Consider the following 18277-nt stretch of genomic DNA (forward strand, 5'->3'; position numbering starts at 1 on the left):
TTCCTTAGTGGGGAATTGTGTTGTACCGCTAATTACCCTTTACGGGAGTGAGAGCCGGGCCCCACTGTCTAGGCATGAATGCACACAGGCCTGCTGTCTTGTCAGTCGAGCGCTAGACGCCCCAGTGCCCTCCCTTTGGGAATGGCCGAGGCTGGGAGCAGCCTCTCCCCAGGCGGTGAGCCAGTGTGTGCATGGCGCTGAGTTCTCACAGGACATTTGCTCCCGATTCCCAGGCGTGGCCCCGGAGGACAGGACCATTGGGACCAAAAACCTGACGGTGGAGGCGACAGATTCCATCAGCATCTTGGTGTACGTTGGGGCGTACCAGCCGGATGGGCACACTGCCCGGAGAGGTAGGGTGCTGGCATTGGCGGGGCTCCAGGCTGTGGCTAGGGTGACCATCCGTCCTGTGTGAGGCAGGACAGTCCTGACGTATGTTTGAAATGGGACTCGTTGTCCTGTATGTGGGCCCTCCCCTGCGCCCCTTTTGCGCCAGCAGCTGCACAGGCCTCGGGGAAGCAGGGGAGCGCTGGAAGCTGTTGCTTCCCCGGGGCTCCTGGGGATCGCCGGCTGCTGCTGCCTTCTTCCCGGACCCCCGGGGCTTGGAGGAGCCGCCCCTCCCCCCATATCTCCCTGCCCCGTATTTGGGAGAGGGAGAGGTGGTCGCCCTAGGGTGGGCACACCACCCCCCTAACTCCCCTGCTTGTGCCCCAGAGATTCTGCGGCGGGTGGAAGAGGAGGGAGTTGATGACGTCCTTAAGGAGCGGCTGTGGGACGTAAGGAACCGGGCAGGAGCCCTGTGGCACATCTTCCGAGCGGAAGATGCTGACTGTATCAGAGGGTTCTTGCAAGAGGTGAGTGACTCTGTGCCCACACTCCATTCCCAAAGGGCCCAGGATTCCCCTTCCAGGACTTCTCTTCCCAGGACGGCGCCCGCATGTGCCCCGCTCAGCCCTGGCTTTCTCTGCTGACCTCCCAGAACGGCGCCTCAGGCAGGCAGCAGACTTCTGCAATGCACGCTGCCAGCTGAGAGCTGTCTCATGTCAGCGCCCTCCTCTCCCCAGCAGGTGTGCAAAGCCCCAGGGCAGGCTGGGGGGCAGCAGCTGGGTCTGAACGGCCACGGGAGCTGCTACTTGGATGCGTCTCTGCGCAGGAGGCTGCGGGAGGAATGTGGCGTGAGTGGCTGGACCCTGCTCCAGTGCCTGGGAGATGCGGTGCTGGTGCCATCAGGGGCCCCACACCAGGTGAGCAGCCCGGCTCTGAGTCAGACGGGCAGCATCCTCCCCACTGGGAGGTAGGGTGTCTTCAGTAACTGCCGCCTCCTTTTGCCCTAGCCAGAGGCATGGAGCTGGGTCTCCTTTCATAAGGATAACAGCTAGCACACCTCCCTAGAATCTCCCCACCCACTTTGCAGCAGAGGCCAGCACCATTATCTCCATTTTACAGATGGGGACACTGAGGCCAGGGGGAGTGACTTGCCCAAGATCTCCCAGCCACAGAGCTGGGACTAGAACACCATCTTCTAAGTCTTGGTACCCTGTCCCCTAGGTCACGCTATCTCCTGGGAGGCCTTCTAGCCATGCACTAGCCAGCGAGTGCAAGGAAGTGCCATCCCCCTGCTCTCTCCTCTGGCAGCATGGTGTCTTCCCACCCTTCTGTCACTGCCCTGCCCCCGGGCACCCTCACGCACTCTCCTCCCCCCACGGCAGATGCAGAGCCTCAGCAGCACCATCAGTGTCACGCAGAGGTTCCTGTCACCGGAGAACATCGCCAGCTCGGCACAGCTCGCAGCCCAGGCCACAGACCCAACCAGCTCTGCACAGAGACTTCATGCCCAGGTCAGGGGTAGCGGCCTCCCCTTGACCCCCATCCCACCTCGGTTGTGATAGGTGCCTGGCCCAGCTGGGTAGGGTCAGGGAAAGCCAGCTGATCAGCTGTCTCATGCTCAGCAGAATCCAGCCAGCTCAGCACATGAATGGGAGAGCTCTTGGCTTCCTGCCCTAAACTGTTGTGCATTGTAGATGTCTGTTAGCGGCTGTGTTCCACCCCAGAGCTGGCTGCCTTTTGCCGTGAGGTGAAGCGGTTTCTCCGTGTAAAGGGCCCATCTCGCCTGTCCTAGGCTGGCATGACTCTGGCATCATTCCTTTGATTTCAGTAGCGTTCCTCCTGCTTTTCACATACGTGAACGGGAGGAGAATTGGGCTCTTGCAGGCAGAATGTCACAGGGTGCTTTGAGCTGAGATGCTCTCTGGAGAGGTGAGGCGCGATGGTGATGCCTCCATGAGCTTGTTTGCCGGCGTCTGAACCCCACTTCTTCCCCTTGCCTTGCAGGTGGACAGCATGGTTTACGGTGCTGTGAGGGACGCAGTGAGAGCCCTGCAGGGCTACAGGTAAGGCCCTGGCAGGCATGCGGCATGCCAAGAGAGGGCTGGCTTTGGACTGGGCCTCCAGGCGGCGGAAGGGGAGCACAAGGGGCAGTGGCATAGGGTTCCCGGGGAGCCCGAGGCCCCATCTGGCCGGGCAGAGCTCTTGGGAATGGACTCTGAGAGGCCGAAGCGATCAGGGTGCAGGGCTCCTGAAGGAGGCGATGCCTGGTGGAGAAAACGAGGCCAAGGCCTGCTCAGGCCCTGCTGCTCCCTGGGGGCCAGCTGCAGCACAGGGGAAGGGCAGCAGCTGTGACACAGGCGGGCAGGACAGGCTGAGCCGCCTTGTGAGACTGTCCTGGGCTGAGCCCCTCAGCATCCTCCAGCCAGGCGCCTGTGGCTCACACGGGATTCAAGCCGCCGGTGACAGCGGGGACTCCGCCCTGAGAGCGTGTCCGATGCCCTGCTCCAGCTGCGCCAGCCCGGAGCCGTGCCTGCGTGACCTCCCCTCGGCGCTGCCTCCCGCCGCCGGCCCCAACGCTGCCCTGCTCGGTGCGTCCTTCAGCGCTGTCCCGCCACGGTGCTCACTCTGCGGGAGCGGAGCGGGCCGGGTCTCTGTCCCCGCAGAACTTCTCAGGGTGGAGGTCAGGGCCGATGGGCAGGGCAGGAATAGCTGAGGAAATAAACGGCTGAGACGAATCTTTGCAGAGACGTGGCCGACGTCACCTGCCGAATTGATGCCTGTTCGGTTCTTTCTCACGCACTCCCCCTCACAGGTGTCGCAGTGGGGAGCTGCCACCCCGAGACCTGTCAGCCAGCAATGCCACTGCACTGGTTGAGAGCCAGATCCCTGCCTCCTTGTCCATCTCTCCCCGGTCACCTCTGCTGGTTGCTTGAGGGCTGAGAGTCCTGTTCCTTGAAGGGCAGTAACACCGGGGTGGCTCCCAAGCCAGTGAGTTTCCCGGACCCAGCTGGTGTGTGGGAAGGGGTGTTTTGAGGGGGTTGTGTTCTCATGATGTAGGCCAGTTCTCCCTTCCCTGCCCTGGGAGAGCCCAACCTGCAGGCTGGCATGGCCCGTCTCCGTGCTAAGTGGGAAAGGAGTGGGAAAGCAGGTCCCATCACTCAGCTGGGGTGAGGAAGGCAGACGGTCTGTGGCTGCCCAAATCTGCTTTCTCCTGCCCTGGCTGTTCCTCCTCCCGCTGGCAGCAGAAGACGTCTCCATTGGTGCATCAAACGCCCTCTGGTTTATTCCGCTCTCCTGTCTGCGTCTCTCCAGGCTGCGTGCTCATTGCTGTGCAAGGCGGCAGAGCCAGTTAAGTGGGGTGAGGCCTGCTGGGCCCCTGGGCCCTCCCAGCAGGAGTAACCAAGGCATGAGGAAGTCACCTCCCAAGGAAAGCAAGTCTCTGGGGCTGTCTCTAGAGCCCTGTGGACCGGATCAGGCATGGGGTGAGGCCTGGCGCGCACAGGAGGTTTTGGCTCAGGAGTACAGTTGCCAACAGTCCATTATTCCAGGAGCAGGAGTTGCTGAGTGCTTCAAAAAGCAGCCAAGGGTGCTCCTGGGAAGTGCAGGCGCAGTGATGCTAATCACGGCTTATTGGCAGCAGCAGGAGGGGAGCTGCTGCAGGGTGCTAGGGAAAAACACCTTACTTTGAAATGCAAAACTGGCACCTCTATGGGGCGGGAGGAGGGGGCGTCAGGTCAGCTCCCTGCTCTTCAGCGCTGGGAGGGAAAGAGGTGGTTGCTGCACTATCGGCCCTGTCTGGGTTACTCCATCTGATGTGATTTCAGGCAGCACCGGGTTGGCCCCAGCTTGTGCAGGGCAGTGAAGCCTCTCTCCTTCCCCAGTGCCTGTGACTGGCCGGAGGCCCTGTTCTCATGTGGTCTCTGCTGGGAGAGTTGGCAGTGTGTGCAGCCAGGAGGCCAAGGGATTAAAAGCCTCTGGTTTAGCACTGCCCTTTGTAATTAAGCCTCCGGGCCCAGGCGGCTGCTTAACCCTTTCCAAAGTGCAGGAGGCTGCTCTGTGGGTGCAGGAGTGGGGAGGGGCTGGTGGGCTTAGAAACCCCTCCCTGACACAAGTGTGCCAAGATGGGGGCAACAAGGTGTGGTAGCTGCATGTGCCTCACAGGCCAGGGACTCCAGCAGCACAGCCCAGCATGGCACGGGCAGGCTGTTCTAGGATGCAGGGAGACTCAGGCGGCAGGACTCCACATGGCCAGCCAGGGGCCACCAGGGCTGTTCTCATATGCAGCCGGATGAGTGGCACCCACACAGCTGCCTTCCTACCTGTGGGCCCGGGGGTTGCCCAGGGGTGACGACGCCTGGTGCCATCGCTGCAGGGGCGTGGCAACTGTCGCAGCTAGTGCTGACGTGACACCGGAGGCTCTTCCAAGCTGTGCCCTCGAACTCCGGCTGGCCGTATGCAGGACTTGTGTCCTTGCCTTGTTCTGCTGGCCTCGCCCCACGACCTTATGTTGACGTCCCTGATGGCATGTTTGGTGCTTCCCTGGCTTACGTCATGCCAGGGGCTTGTGCTGCTGTCAGCTTTGCCCTGAGGCTGTCACCACGCTGATCATGGGATGCCCAGGCTGACTCAGGCTCTCGGTGCTTGGCGTACCTGCAGCAATGCTCTCCACAGTGCCAGTGGGGCAGTTCTCTCTCCCAAAGCACCAGGCCCTTGGAGGGCCGGGTTCCCTTGGTAATGAACCCATGTCATAGATGGGGTCTTCAGGGGTGGGGGACACCCTGGGAAGAAATGGGGTGCTGTGGTTAGAGCCAGGGCTTGGCCGTCAGCGCTCTGTTCCGAGCTGTGGGAGGGAAGTGGGCTCTAGGTCCGTGCGGGGGCTGCCTGGGCATCAGGGCTTGGGTTCTAGTTTACCCCTTTTGCTGAGTGTTGTGTATTGGCGAGAGCATGCTGTGGTGGGGAGCAGTGTGCTCGGTTCCCATCTCTCCCTGACTGGATGGGGTCAGTAACTCCAAGCCCCCTCCTGCCACGCGTGAGCCCGCCGATGTTTGTAAAAGCACTTGGAGCTCTTTGGAGGTGAAGGGCTGTACAGAGAAATGCCACAGCTCCACGTGTGCTGCCCCAGATGGGCAGCTGGCCCTCTCCAGTGCTGCTCACAACCCGCCCCCTGCCCGGGCCATGTTCTTCTTGTTTCCCTTCCAACGAGCTGCAGGATGACTAACGGCTCTTTGGGAGCTCAGGATGGAAAGGGGATTCCCATCTCCCAACCCTGCCTCTCACAGGCCACTCCAGATTCTGTGGTCTTTCCAGGACTTGAATCCTCCAGCCAGGCATCGCACCTCTGAACTCGCTGGGCAGCAATCGGGCTGCAGCCCACCAGCTAAAATAAATTGCATCCTGTGGGCCCTGGTTCTGCCCTGAGCCCAGAGCTCAGGCAGCAGCCCAGGGTCAGGGAAGGATAAAGCAGTGAGTCCTAGCAGAGTCAGAGCCGGGCATTTCAGGCGGCTGTGAATTAGACGCTGTCAAGTGAGGTGTGGGGGTAAGTTTAGACCAGAGGCTCCCGTTGGCTGCCGGCCAGGTGAATGCTGCCCTGTTTGGGCCAGTGCTGCTATGCTTGCCTGTGCCTCAGGCTCCCCCTGCCCACTTTCCACAGGCACCTCCAGCTGCTGGCGGCCAGGGCTGTCTCCTGCTGCCGGCTAGGATTTCCCTTTTTCCAGGAGTCAGAAAGGTTCCAAAACCGCCTCCCAGCTCCGAGCATTGGAGGGGAAGGCAGGGGAGAGTGGGAGGGCCTCGGGCTTTGGGACGGATAGCTGCAGCTCTGGCTTGCCCTCTTGAAACCCTGCCCATCTGCAGCTAGTCAGTGTAGTGAGTTTGTTGGGGCTCAGGCCAGTATCCACTCATGACTGTTACCGTCACTGACAGAGGTGGGAATGGGACCCTGGCTCCTTCCCTCCCCTCCCTGCAGGAGGGAAAGGCCACACACTCCAAGGCCACTGGGCATCTGGGAAACTGGCAGCTGCTCTTCTGTCCTCAGTGCAGCCTGCATATCTCACCTGGTCCCTGGTGCACTCAGCATGGGCTGCCTGCCTCTCCCCTTCCTCTCGCTCTGTGTTTTCCCTTCATCTCCCTCACCTCACCTTCCTGTCTTGTACCCCCTTGACCCCTTTTCTGCCCAGAGCGAAACCCTGCAATGGCCACCCTCATTCTAACTCCAGCCTGCATCTGTGGTCTGGGATTCCGGCTCCTGCGTGTTCCCTGGCCCAGGGTGTAAGGCACTGGCACACCCCTACTTGCCAGAGGGTGTGGCATTGCCAGAGGCCAGGGCACCCCCTGTGCTGTGGGGCTGGCTGCAGGGAAGACAGCTGGGTGCATTTCACCTTGAGGCCCTACACTGGGTGTTAAAGGAGGAGTCCTCAATAAAGTTGTTGGCAAGACAGCAGGGGGTGTTGATTTACTGGAGGAGGGTGGGAAGCTGGTCGAAGAGTGATACAGATAAACATGGCAGGGGCTAAGGAGGGGCCTGGTGCCCCTCCTCGATCGACCAGCTCACTGGCTTCACCCACTTGCACCAGGGACGGTGTGTACACCTGCGGGGAGATAGTGGGGCAGGGCAGGGTGCTGCTGGGCCCCACTTCTCCCACTTTCTGGCTGGACCGATGCCAGCGCTGCCAGTGGCATGATGGCTGGAGCAAGCGGACAGGGGAATGGCTGGGTTTCCTGACCCACTCCCACCCCACAACCACTCCTCTCCAGCCCTAGCTGAGTGCCAGCTGGCTTGTAGCTCACACTCTACAGGGACCTGCACTAAGGTCCCAGCTTCGAGCCCACCTGTGGGCGGCTACACTGGCACTGCCCCTCGCCCCCTGGCCGGGCTCTCTGGGGGGCTGTGCTGCGCCCCATGGCAGGGGTGCAAGGCGAAGGTGCAGAGCAATGCGCATGGGATGGGGGGCACGCTGCAAACCCTGCACGGCTACAAGGGAACCCGCCAGGGGGCGCTGCAGCTCCCCACGCTCCCGCCCCGACAGACAGCCCCTTTCAGGAGTAGCTCCGCCTCCCGGCCTGGACAGCCTGAATGAAAGCCCTGCCGCCCAATGGAAGGTCCCGGCCCGCCCGCCGGGCGGCCAATGGCAGCGGAGAGGTGCGGACTTCTTCCGGAGAGAGGCGGGGGGGGAAGGAGAACGGAGTCGAGGCCGCCGGGCACCTGGGAGTTGGGCTGTAGGTAACTGACCGGCTCCCCTGGGGCCCCGCCACCCTCCCCCCCCAGCTCCCGACTCCCCCCCCCACTCCCGGCCCCTGGGGCCCCGCCGCTCCCAGCTCTGCCCCCTCCCGGCCCCTGGGGCCCCGCCCCGCCCCCCCCCCAGCTCTGCCCCCTCCCGGCCCCTGGGGCCCCGCCCCCCCCCCAGCTCTGCCCCCTCCCGGCCCCTGGGGCCCCGCCCCGCCCCCCCCCAGCTCTGCCCCCTCCCGGCCCCTGGGGCCCCGCCCCCCCCAGCTCTGCCCCCTCCCGGCCCCTGGGGCCCCGCCCCCCCCCAGCTCTGCCCCCTCCCGGCCCCTGGGGCCCCGCCGCTCCCAGCTCTGCCCCCTCCCGGCCCCTGGGGCCCCGCCCCCCCCAGCTCTGCCCCCTCCCGGCCCCTGGGGCCCTGCCCCGCCCCCCCCCAGCTCTGCCCCCTCCCGGCCCCTGGGGCCCTGCCCCGCCCCCCCCCCAGCTCTGCCCCCTCCCGGCCCCTGGGGCCCCGCCCCCCCCCAGCTCTGCCCCCTCCCGGCCCCTGGGGCCCTGCCCCCCACTTTCGAGCTGCCGTGTTTCTCCATCCTGTGGATCCCCGTCCCCCAGCTGCTGCCCCCCCCAGCGTCCTCCCTAGGTGCTGGGTCCCCCCTGAGTCCCAGGTCCCCATGTGCTCCTTCAGCCCCGGGGATATCTGAGCCTTCTTTCTCCCACCATGTCCCCGTTCTCGGGTGCCCCCTGCCCCGCTCTGATCCCCTGGCTCTTAGGGGCTCTTCTTTGCGCACCTTCAAGAGTGGTGTCAACCCAGGGGGTGAGGGTATTTTGGTGACAAACGGTTCATCATTCCCTCCCCCCAGCCCAGCTGTATACAGGGTGCTGGAGCATTTGCATTTTAACATCACTGCTGCTATCTGTCCCCTAGTAGCCCACCTTTCCTGGGTGTCAAGTATCAGAGGTAGCGGTGCTCATCTGTGTCTTCGAGAGCAACAAGAAGTCATCTGGTACCTTGTAGACGAAGCTTTCTTGGGACCCACCCCATCAGATGCATGGGGGGAGGGGCAGAGGAGAATTTAAAGAGGAGAATCCCAGTAAAAGGGAGGGTCAGAGCTGAGATCTATGTAGTCAGGGTGGAAAGGGCCCATTATCAGTAGGATACATCAAGAAAGGAGAAGAGTCAGAGGGGCTGTGGCCCATTGTCAGATTGTAATGGGGAGGTGTAAACATCCAGCACAGAGAAGCTGCTTTTGTAAGGTGGCCAGCCACTCCCAGTCTCTGTTTAATCCCTGATTGATGGAGTCAAAATTGCAAATGAAATGCAGCTCGGAGATCTCTCTCTCTCTCTCCATTTTATTTTTGAAACTTTTTTGTTGTAGGACTGCTGCTTGTAACTTTAAAAGCAGCAGTCCTACAACCAAAAAATTCCTAAAATAAAATAGAGAGAGAGAGAGATCTCCGAGCTGCATTTCATTTGCAATTTTGACTCCATCAATCAGGGATTAAACAGAGACTGGGAGTGGCTGGCCACCTTACAAAAGCAGCTTCTCTGTGCTGGATGTTTACACCTCCCCATTACAATCTGACTGGGCCACAGCCCCTCTGACTCTTCTCCTTTCTTGATGTAGCCTACTGATAATGGGCCCTTTCCACCCTGCCTAAACCAATCTTGTCAGCTCTGGCCGTGGGTTTGTCTAGGCCTCCTCTCTAAATATGCCTCTGAAACCACCCCACTCCCGCATCTGATGAAGCATGTTTTTGACCACACAAGCTTAAGTACCACAATGTTAGTCTATAAGGTGCCCCAGGACTTGTTGCTCTGAGGGTGTTGAACAGGGGAGTCGGGGGGGAGAGAGCTGCCCTTGGGGAGCTCTCATGCTACTGCCCCTGCCCCCATGCATCCTGCCCTTTATACTTCTCCAGCCATCTTTCTGGGGCACTTAGGTCACCAGCCCTCTGGTACTCCCCTCTTGGAGGTATGACCTACTGTGGGGCTTGGGGTTTGGCAGGTATGGCCACCTTGCCTCGGTCTCTGGCAGAAGAGCTGGACGCAGTGCTGAGCGGCAGAGGCTGGGAGGTGCAGGAGAGATACGACTATGCCCCTGTGCCTGCCCAACCTGTCAGAGTGCGGAGGACTGCCTGCTACATCGTTGTGGCCATCCTAATTAACGACCAGGTGACAAAACCCCTGGGTGGTGGCGGGCAGTGTGAGTGATTGCTGGGCATTTTCCTTTAGTACCCCTCACCAGGGCTTGCACTCATGGCGCAGTGAGCATAAGCAGACTACAGAGCCAGCAGAGGAAACCCTGGAGGGATGGGGCAACCCGCAGCCCCAGGGCTGGTTCTCCTCATTGTGCCACCTGTAGGGTCCCAGCCAGGACAACCTGCAGCCCTGTGGGTGGGGGCTGGCAGTGCCAGCCATGGGGGCCCTGGCTGGTGGGGCAACCACAGGCCCATAGTTGGTGGCCGGCAGTGGGGCGGGGCGACACGCAGCCCTGTGGCTGGTTCTCCTCATTTTGCCAGGGGCTGGGTCCTGGGGCGGGGCGACCCGCAGCCCTGCGGCTGGTTCTCCTCCTTCTGCCAGCCGCGGGGTCCCCGGCCGGGGGGCGGGGCGACCCGCAGCCCCGCGGTTGGTGGCTGGCTGTGCCAGCCGTGGGGTCCCCGGCCGGGGGGCGGGGCGACCCGCAGCTCCGCGGCTGTTTCTCCTCCTCCTGCCAGCCGCGGGGTCCCCGGCCGGGGGGCGGGGCGACCCGCAGCCCTGCGGTTGGTGGTCGGCGGTGCCAGCCACGGGCGGGGCGACCCGCAGCCCCGCGGTTGGTGGCCGGCGGTGCCAGCTGCGGGGTCCCCGGCTGGGGGGCGGGGCGACCCGCAGCCTCGCGGCTGGTTCTCCTCCTCCTGCCAGCCGCGGGGTCCCCGGCCGGGGGGCGGGGCGACCCGCAGCCCCGCGGTTGGTGGCCTGCAGTGCCAGCCGCGGGGTCCCCGGCCGGGGGGCGGGGCGACCCGCAGCCCCGCGGCTGGTTCTCCTCCTCCTGCCAGCCGCGGGGTCCCCGGCCGGGGGGCGGGGCGACCCGCAGCCCCGCGGCTGGTTCTCCTCCTCCTGCCAGCCGCGGGGTCCCCGGCCGGGGGGCGGGGCGACCCGCAGCCCCGCGGTTGGTGGCCGGCAGTGCCAGCCGCGGGGTCCCCGGCCGGGGGGCGGGGCGACCCGCAGCCCCGCGGTTGGTGGCCTGCAGTGCCAGCCGCGGGGTCCCCGGCCGGGGGGCGGGGCGACCCGCAGCCCCGCGGCTGGTTCTCCTCCTCCTGCCAGCCGCGGGGTCCCCGGCCGGGGGGCGGGGCGACCCGCAGCCCCGCGGCTGGTTCTCCTCCTCCTGCCAGCCGCGGGGTCCCCAGCCGGGGGGCGGGGCGACCCGCAGCCCCGCGGCTGGTTCTCCTCCTCCTGCCAGCCGCGGGGTCCCCGGCTGGGGGGCGGGGCGACCCGCAGCCCCGCGGCTGGTTCTCCTCCTCCTGCCAGCCGCGGGGTCCCCAGCCGGGGGGCGGGGCGACCCGCAGCCCCGCGGCTGGTTCTCCTCCTCCTGCCAGCCGCGGGGTCCCCGGCTGGGGGGCGGGGCGACCCGCAGCCCCGCGGCTGGTTCTCCTCCTCCTGCCAGCCGCGGGGTCCCCGGCCGGGGGGCGGGGCGACCCGCAGCCCCGCGGCTGGTTCTCCTCCTCCTGCCAGCCGCGGGGTCCCCGGCTGGGGGGCGGGGCGACCCGCAGCCCCGCGGCTGGTTCTCCTCCTCCTGCCAGCCGCGGGGTCCCCGGCTGGGGGGCGGGGCGACCCGCAGCCCCGCGGCTGGTTCTCCTCCTCCTGCCAGCCGCGGGGTCCCCGGCCGCAGGGTGGGGCGACCCGCAGCCCCGTGGTTTGTGGCCGGCCGTGCCAGCCGCAGGGTCCCCGGTCGGGGGGCGGGGCGACCCGCAGCCTCGCGGCTGGTTCTCCTCCTCCTGCCAGCCGCGGGGTCCCCGGCCGGGGGGCGGGGCGACCCGCAGCCCCGCGGTTGGTGGCCGGCGGTGCCAGCCGCGGGGTCCCCGGCCGGGGGGCGGGGCGACCCGCAGCCCCGCGGTTGGTGGCCTGCAGTGCCAGCCGCGGGGTCCCCGGCCGGGGGGCGGGGCGACCCGCAGCCCCGCGGTTGGTGGCCGGCGGTGCCAGCAGCGGGGTCCCCGGCCGGGGGGCGGGGCGACCCGCAGCCCCGCGGTTGGTGGCCGGCGGTGCCAGCCGCGGGGTCCCCGGCCGGGGGGCGGGGCGACCCGCAGCCCCGCGGCTGGTTCTCCTCCTCCTGCCAGCCGCGGGGTCCCCGGCCGCGGGGTGGGGCGACCCGCAGCCCTGTGGTTTGTGGCCGGCCGTGCCAGCCGCAGGGTTCCCCGGTCGGGGGGCGGGGCGACCCGCAGCCCTGCGGTTGGTGGCTGGCCGTGCCAGCCGCAGGGTCCCCGGCCGGGGGGCGGGGCGACCCGCAGCCCCGTGGTTGGTGGCCGGCGGTGCCAGCCGCGGGGTCCCCGGCTGGGGGGCGGGGCGACCCGCAGCCTCGCGGCTGGTTCTCCTCCTCCTGCCAGCCGCGGGGTCCCCGGCCGGGGGGCGGGGCGACCCGCAGCCCTGCGGTTGGTGGCCAGCGGTGCCAGCCGCGGGGTCCCCGGCCGGGGGGCGGGGCGACCCGCAGCCCCGTGGTTGGTGGCCGGCAGTGCCAGCCGCGGGGTCCCCAGCCGGGGGGCGGGGTGACCCGCAGCCCCGCCTTTGGTGGCCGGCGGTGCCAGCCGCGGGGTCCCCGGCTGGGGGGCGGGGCGACCCGCAGCCCCGCGGCTGGTTCTCCTCCTCCTGCCAGCCGCGGGGTCCCCGGCCGGGGGGCGGGGCAACCCGCAGCCCCGTGGTTTGTGGCCGGCTGTGCCAGCAGGAGGGTCCCCGGCCGGGGGGCGGGGCGACCCGCAGCCTTGCGGCTGGTTCTCCTCCTCCTGCCAGCCGCGGGGTTCCCGGCCGGGGGGCGGGGCGACCCGCAGCCTCGCGGCTGGTTCTTCTCCTCTTGCCAGCCGCGGGGTCCCCGGCCGGGGGGCGGGGCAACCCGCAGCCCCGTGGTTGGTGGCTGGCGGTGCCAGCCGTGGGGTCCCCGGCCGGGGGGCGGGGCAACCCGCAGCCCCGCGGTTGGTGGCCGGCGGTGCCAGCCGCGGGGTCCCCGGCCGGGGGGCGGGGCGACCCGCAGCCCCGTGGTTGGTGGCCGGCCGTGCCAGCCGCGGGGTCCCCGGCCGGGGGGCGGGGCGACCCGCAGCCCTGCGGCTGGTTCTCCTTCCCCTGCCAGCCGCGGGGTCCCCGGCCGGGGGGCGGGGCGACCCGCAGCCCTGCGGTTGGTGGTTGGCGGTGCCAGCCGCGGGGTCCCCGGCTGGGGGGCGGGGCGACCCGCAGCCCTGCGGCTGGTTCTCCTCCTCCTGCCAGCTGCGGGGTCCCCGGCTGGGGGGTGGGGCGACCCGCAGCCCCGTGGTTGGTGGCCGGCGGTGCCAGCCGCAGGGTCCCCGGTCGGGGGGCGGGGCGACCCGCAGCCTCGCGGCTGGTTCTCCTCCTGCCAGCCGCGGGGTCCCCGGCCGGGGGGCGGGGCGACCCGCAGCCCCGCGGCTGGTTCTCCTTCTCCTGCCAGTCGCGGGGTCCCCGGCCGGGGGGCGGGGCGACCCGCAGCCCTGCGGTTGGTGGTCGGCGGTGCCAGCCGCGGGGTCCCCGGCTGGGGGGCGGGGCGACCCGCAGCCCCGCGGCTGGTTCTCCTTCTCCTGCCAGCCGCGGGGTGGGGCGACCCGCAGCCCCGTGGTTTGTGGCCGGCCGTGCCAGCCGCAGGGTCCCCGGTCGGGGGGCGGGGCGACCCGCAGCCCCGCGGCTGGTTCTCCTTCTTCTGCCAGCCGTGGGGTCCTCGGCCGGGGGGCGGGGCGACCCGCAGCCTCGCGGCTGGTTCTCTTTCTTCTGCCAGCCGCGGGGTCCCCGGCCGGGGGGCGGGGCGACCCGCAGCCCTGCGGTTGGTGGGCGGCGGTGCCAGCCGTGGGGTCCCCGGCCGGGGGGCGGGGCGACCTGCAGCCCTGCGGATGGTGGCCGGCGGTGCCAGCCGCGGGGTCCCTGGCTGGGGGGCGGGGCGACCTGCAGCCCCGCGGATGGTGGCCGGCGGTGCCAGCCGCGGGGGTCCCCGGCCGGCGGGCGGGGCGACTGGCAGGAGGAGGAGGAGAACCAGCCGCGGGGTCCTTGGCTGGGGGCAACCCTCAGCCCCGCGGTTGGTGGCCAGCCATGCCAGCCGCGGGGTCCCCAGCTGGGGGATGAGGCTACGCGCTGTCTTGTGGTTGGTTTTCCTTATATTGGCAGTTGTGAGGGCTGCCAGACTGGGGACCCCTGCCCTGTGGCTAGTTCTGTCTACTTTGTCAGCTGTGTGGTCCCCTGGCTCGGGCGTGGGGTGACCCCCAGTCCTGTGGCTGGCTCTGCTGCTGTTCTCTGTTGTAGTTGGTAGAGCTCATTTTTGTGTTCCTTGTTCAGTTGGAATGTAATTCATTGCAACTGGAGGGTTTCCTTTACTAAACAGGGAATATGTTAATCCAAATGCCTCTTGTGATCATAGTAAATGGAAATAATTTTGTTCTTGTTTCCCATCCTTTAAACTTTACCAATTTCAGTCTTGGAACTGGGTTCCCCCTTGCATCCTAGGAATAAGCTCTCACACTTTGTTTTTAGTTGTTCAAGACAAGATAAGGAAAGAAAGTGATTGTTTCTACCAGTTGAGTTCAAAGTTAGTCATGTTTTTCATAATCAAACTTGCTATTCAACAGAGTGTTAGTCTGTATTCCACCGCAACTCGACCACTACGTGACTGCTGTTTAAGACTGACTAAATGATGTTATATGATGAGCTTCGGTGGGACAGACCCAGTTCTTCTGATCAATAGCATTTGCAGTACAGAGGTCCAAAAAATTGACAAATCAAATATATAAACTCATGGAGGAGGATGTTAGCGTCATGCGGGAGATACCTACAAGGAATGCCTTCCTTACTTTCATGTTTGTAATTAATTGCTGTCTTGGTATAAACTAAGTCCTAATGTATCAAATTTGTGAACTAGGGTTCATATTCAAAGCTCCCAGTGTAATCTATTTTAAGTCTCTTTTGTTGTAGGACGCATATTCTCAACAGAATGGCCCTACTGTTGAAATGCTTAGTGACTGGGTTAAGTGGATTGAGATTTGTCATGGCTGCTCTGTGTTGATTCATTCTTTGCCAAAGTGGTTGTCTGATGTACATTGGGGAGGGGCATTGCTGGCACATAATGACATATGCAATATTAATTGAGGTTCCTGAGAATGAACAGGGTTAGGTCCAGTGATGGTATCCCCACAACCAATACATGGACAAAGTTGGCTGTGGGGTTTGTTGCAAGGAAAAGTTTCAGGATTAGTGTTACTGTGGTGTAGCCTGTGACAACTCTTAGCTTATCTATAGGAGTGGGCAGGCCTGCAGTATCCTGATGTAGAATAGGTTGTAATGATGCACTGCAGGGGTTTGAACTGGAGGCTACAGGTGCTAAGTAGTGTCCTGTTGTTGACCTTCTGAGGCCTATAGTGATGTAGCTGGTCATTTGTTTGACCCTGTCAATCTTTTTTTTCCCTTTCCCTTCTCTTAGTGGGTAATTAGTTTTACGAATGCTTGGTAGAGGTTGTGTAGTTTTTGGTCTCTGTCAGTATGATCAGAGCAGATACAGTTGCATCTAATGGCTTGACTGTAAATGATGGATCATGTGGTGTGAGCTGGATGGAAGCTGGAGACACGTGGAGGTGTGTGTAACAGTCAGAGGGTGGTGTTGATGGGGCCAGAGTGATTTGAACTGTATTTGTCATGGGGCATAGTCAAGGCTGAGCGTGATGGTGGGTTGCAAAGACACTCTGGAAGAATTCCTCAAAGATGTCGTTGCTGTGGGGCCATGTGGGTGCCCATAGCAGTGCTGCTGATCTGGAGGTAAGTTTTCCTCAATTGGAAATACTCGTGGGTGAGAACAGTTACAGCTTTGCCATGGTAAGGTCAGGCTTGATATGCCGGACTGGTCTACGTGAAGATGGCCAATAGGCCCTCAGGAACACCCATTACCATGGCAAATGCTGGGGTGTCTGTAAAAACCTGTTTTTGTTGTCCTTAAGGACCCCATTCATAAACCCAGGCCAAAACATGCCTTATCTTTCCCCAAAGCTGCTGGGCTGTGCCTGGCATGTCCTTGAGGGCACTCTGCCCTTTCCTGTGCGCCACTGTTGCTTGGCCCACTCTAAACCCAGACAGGCACAGTAGTGAATGGCCCAGCTGGTTCCTGACTGACTTTGTTTTTGGGAGGACACCTGATAGATTGCAATGGAAAGTGATGGCCACGAAAACTGGACTGGTGAATTGGCCTGTAGGAACAGTTGTGCAGAGGCCCAAGTTTTGGTGGAGCTGGGACTGAGGCAGAGCAGAGCAGAGCAGAACTGGTCCCTGCCATGTGACTGGAGGGTGTCTTCCTCTCTCCCAGAATGAGGTTCTGATGATGCAGGAGGCCAAGCAGGAGTGCCACGGCACATGGTACCTACCTGCCGGAAGGATGGAGCCCAACGAGACCATTGTGGAGGCCATGAAGAGGGAGGTGAAGGAGGAGACAGGACTGGAGTGCGAGCCCCTCACGCTGCTGGCAGTGGAGGACAGAGGCCCTGTCTGGATTCGCTTTGTCTTCCTCGCTCATCCAACTGGTGCTTCCCTGTATCTTCTCCCCCCCAACCTCCCCCTGGGGCCTGTGTTGGGGTTGTGAGAGGCAGAGTAGCTCTCCTAGGTTCCAAGGAGTGTCTGTGGGGGCTGGGTCCAGCTCTGAGTGGAAAGGAAAAGGTACCCACAAGGCTCCTCCTACTTCACCTGGCACTTTGTGTTGGGTGCCCCATAGCTTCTGCTGCAGGAGGGGGCTAGGGACTGCAAGTCAGGTAGGTGGAATAGCTGCCAGGAGCTGTGGTAGTGTCCTTCTTGCCAGCCAGAGCCTCTGCTCCAGCCTTTCCAAAGCACTGGGTGGGGCCATGTCCCGGGCTCCCAGCTCTGGCCTTGGTGTTGCTCTCTGAGCAATGCCAGAGGGAAAAATCAAGGGTATTGTACAGCCTCAAACCCTCATTCCTTCCCTCAACAGTCCCTCCTTTTGGAGTTGCTGAGGAGCCCCACTCTGTCCTCCCTCCTGCTGTGATGTGCAGAAATGTACCATCCCCCTCAAGCCTGGGCACTGCTGTCTAGAGTGCCAGGGGCTGTCTGTTTTTTCTGCCTAGGTGGGACCTTGAAGATGCCCCAGGATGCAGATGCTGAATCCCTCCAAGCCAGGTGGTGGGACAGAGAGTCTCCTGCCCTTCCTCTGCGAGCCTGGGATATCCTGCCCCTCATGGATCTTGCAGTGCAATACCGAGCCAGTCCGTCCCACCCAGTGACCTTGCCGGAGGAGGTGCCCTGTGCCCTGATCTGCCAGAGGCTCCTGGCCACGTTCACCAATGGGACTGGTGACTTGTGGGTGCTGCTGAGTGCGGTGGGGGCCCTGCACTTGCCAGTGTGTGCATGTGCAAAGCAGGGCAGCCTGCAGGCAGCAGCCTCCCAGCTGGTGAAGGAACACTGCTTGTTCCCCCAGGTGACTGTGCAGGTCCAGGGGCTGCTGGGGGTGCAGCACTTGGGCAAGAACGCGGGGAAGTGTGACGGTGTTTGCTTCAATCTGCTGCTGTCGGTGACGCAGGCTGGCCCTGCTGCCCAGCAGACGCCGCCCGAGCTGTGCGAGGGAAGCTTCCGCTGGTGGAAGATCGAGGAGAGCACCTTGCGAAGCCGAACGCTTCAGCGGCTCAGCTCCTCCTCTGTTGTTCCAATTCACAGCTACTGACTTGGGGCACCTAAACAGGTTTGCATGGCTTTGCTTACCCATCAGTCAAGTGGGGACTGGGACTGTTCCCCAGTGTGCTCATCTCCCCCCTTTTTTGTTCTTTGGGGGAGGCCCCTCTGTAGAGCAATGCAGCCAAAGCTCTGGCTAGGAGCAGTTCTAGGGCACAGCGCCCAACGTGTTTTGCTTAACAGAAAAACAGTAGGATTTCAGTGGCTGTAGGTAAGGGGAAACAGACCAAAGTATTGAGATTCTGCCCCTGGGGCCTTCAGTAAAGTTCCTCCTTCCTTTGGGTGTGGCAGGCTGGTAGTCCCCTGCAGAGGGAATTCCATTGTTCTCTGTGTGTAACAAACACTCCACAAGGGGGCATTATTACCAGGAGGTGCCCTAGGGCCTGGTGCTTAAATATTGCTCTTTTCCCACACAGACCTCTCTTTGGGACTTGCTCTGCCCTGAAGCCTGTTTCCCTACCTGGTGCCAAAGGGTGAGTGGAGGGCAGCTTTTTAGGACTTGACCTGAAGTGCCAGCAGCTGGAGCTCTTCCCTTTCATGGCAGAGGATGAGTTAGGCACAGGCTTCCTACACTCAATTCCCAGCTTTGAGCAGCTGCATGAGTCCCACCCATGTGCATCTACTATGACCTCCTCCATGGAGCCTGAACTGTCGCGGAAGCACAGTAATGGGCAGCTTGCATATTTCACTCCACAGGTCTCTTGGTTTCCATTAAAGGAAATCACAGATCAACATGTTTTTGGAATTCACTTGAAAGATTGTGCTAGTGGCAGAAGGCTGTGGGGACTGCTGCTTAAGTCAGGCCAGGAACCATTTTTACTGAAGGACCATAATACACT

The 18277-nt window shown here is 63.4% G+C and overlaps 2 protein-coding genes across 4 annotated transcripts in view; both read left to right on the forward strand.

Annotated features, from left to right (window-relative positions):
* The window catches only part of HR (HR lysine demethylase and nuclear receptor corepressor), a 40052-nt gene extending 36835 nt beyond the window's left edge, over positions 1-3217 (forward strand). Inside the window, exons 15-19 of one of the 2 annotated variants that reach the window (XM_074981717.1) lie at positions 234-353; positions 715-854; positions 1065-1244; positions 1710-1838; positions 2332-3217. In XM_074981717.1, coding sequence (XP_074837818.1) covers positions 234-353; positions 715-854; positions 1065-1244; positions 1710-1838; positions 2332-2394 — 632 coding nt within the window. In that variant the 3' untranslated portion in view covers positions 2395-3217. The remainder of the gene's footprint in view (positions 1-233; positions 354-714; positions 855-1064; positions 1245-1709; positions 1839-2331) is intronic. The other variant, XM_074981718.1, reaches the window with a different exon arrangement.
* A 4283-nt stretch (positions 3218-7500) lies between these two features.
* On the forward strand, positions 7501-17990 carry NUDT18 (nudix hydrolase 18). Of its 2 annotated transcripts, none has more exons than XM_074982010.1 (5): positions 7501-7539; positions 9547-9713; positions 16069-16282; positions 16838-17448; positions 17855-17990. In XM_074982010.1, the coding sequence occupies exons 2-4, from the start codon at positions 9549-9551 to the stop codon at positions 17428-17430; spliced, it is 972 nt and encodes a 323-aa protein (XP_074838111.1). In that variant the 5' UTR covers positions 7501-7539; positions 9547-9548; the 3' UTR covers positions 17431-17448; positions 17855-17990. The 2 variants fall into 2 exon arrangements, with proteins under 2 accessions (XP_074838111.1, XP_074838112.1); XM_074982011.1 differs by having other exon boundaries at positions 7509-7543.
* The last annotated feature ends 287 nt before the right edge of the window (positions 17991-18277 follow it).

The sequence above is a fragment of the Carettochelys insculpta genome, chromosome 31 (genome assembly GCF_033958435.1).
Source record: "Carettochelys insculpta isolate YL-2023 chromosome 31, ASM3395843v1, whole genome shotgun sequence".
NCBI lineage: Eukaryota > Metazoa > Chordata > Testudines > Carettochelyidae > Carettochelys > Carettochelys insculpta.

Excerpts from the sequence above, each read along its gene's own strand:
- NUDT18 (XM_074982010.1), top strand. The coding sequence starts at position 9,549 with ATGGCCACCTTGCCTCGGTCTCTGGCAGAAGAGCTGGACGCAGTGCTG. Across the intron at positions 9,714-16,068 it reads CCATCCTAATTAACGACCAG|AATGAGGTTCTGATGATGCA; the intron begins GTGACAAAACCC and ends CCTCTCTCCCAG. Across the intron at positions 16,283-16,837 it reads CTTCCTCGCTCATCCAACTG|GTGGGACCTTGAAGATGCCC; the intron begins GTGCTTCCCTGT and ends TTTTCTGCCTAG.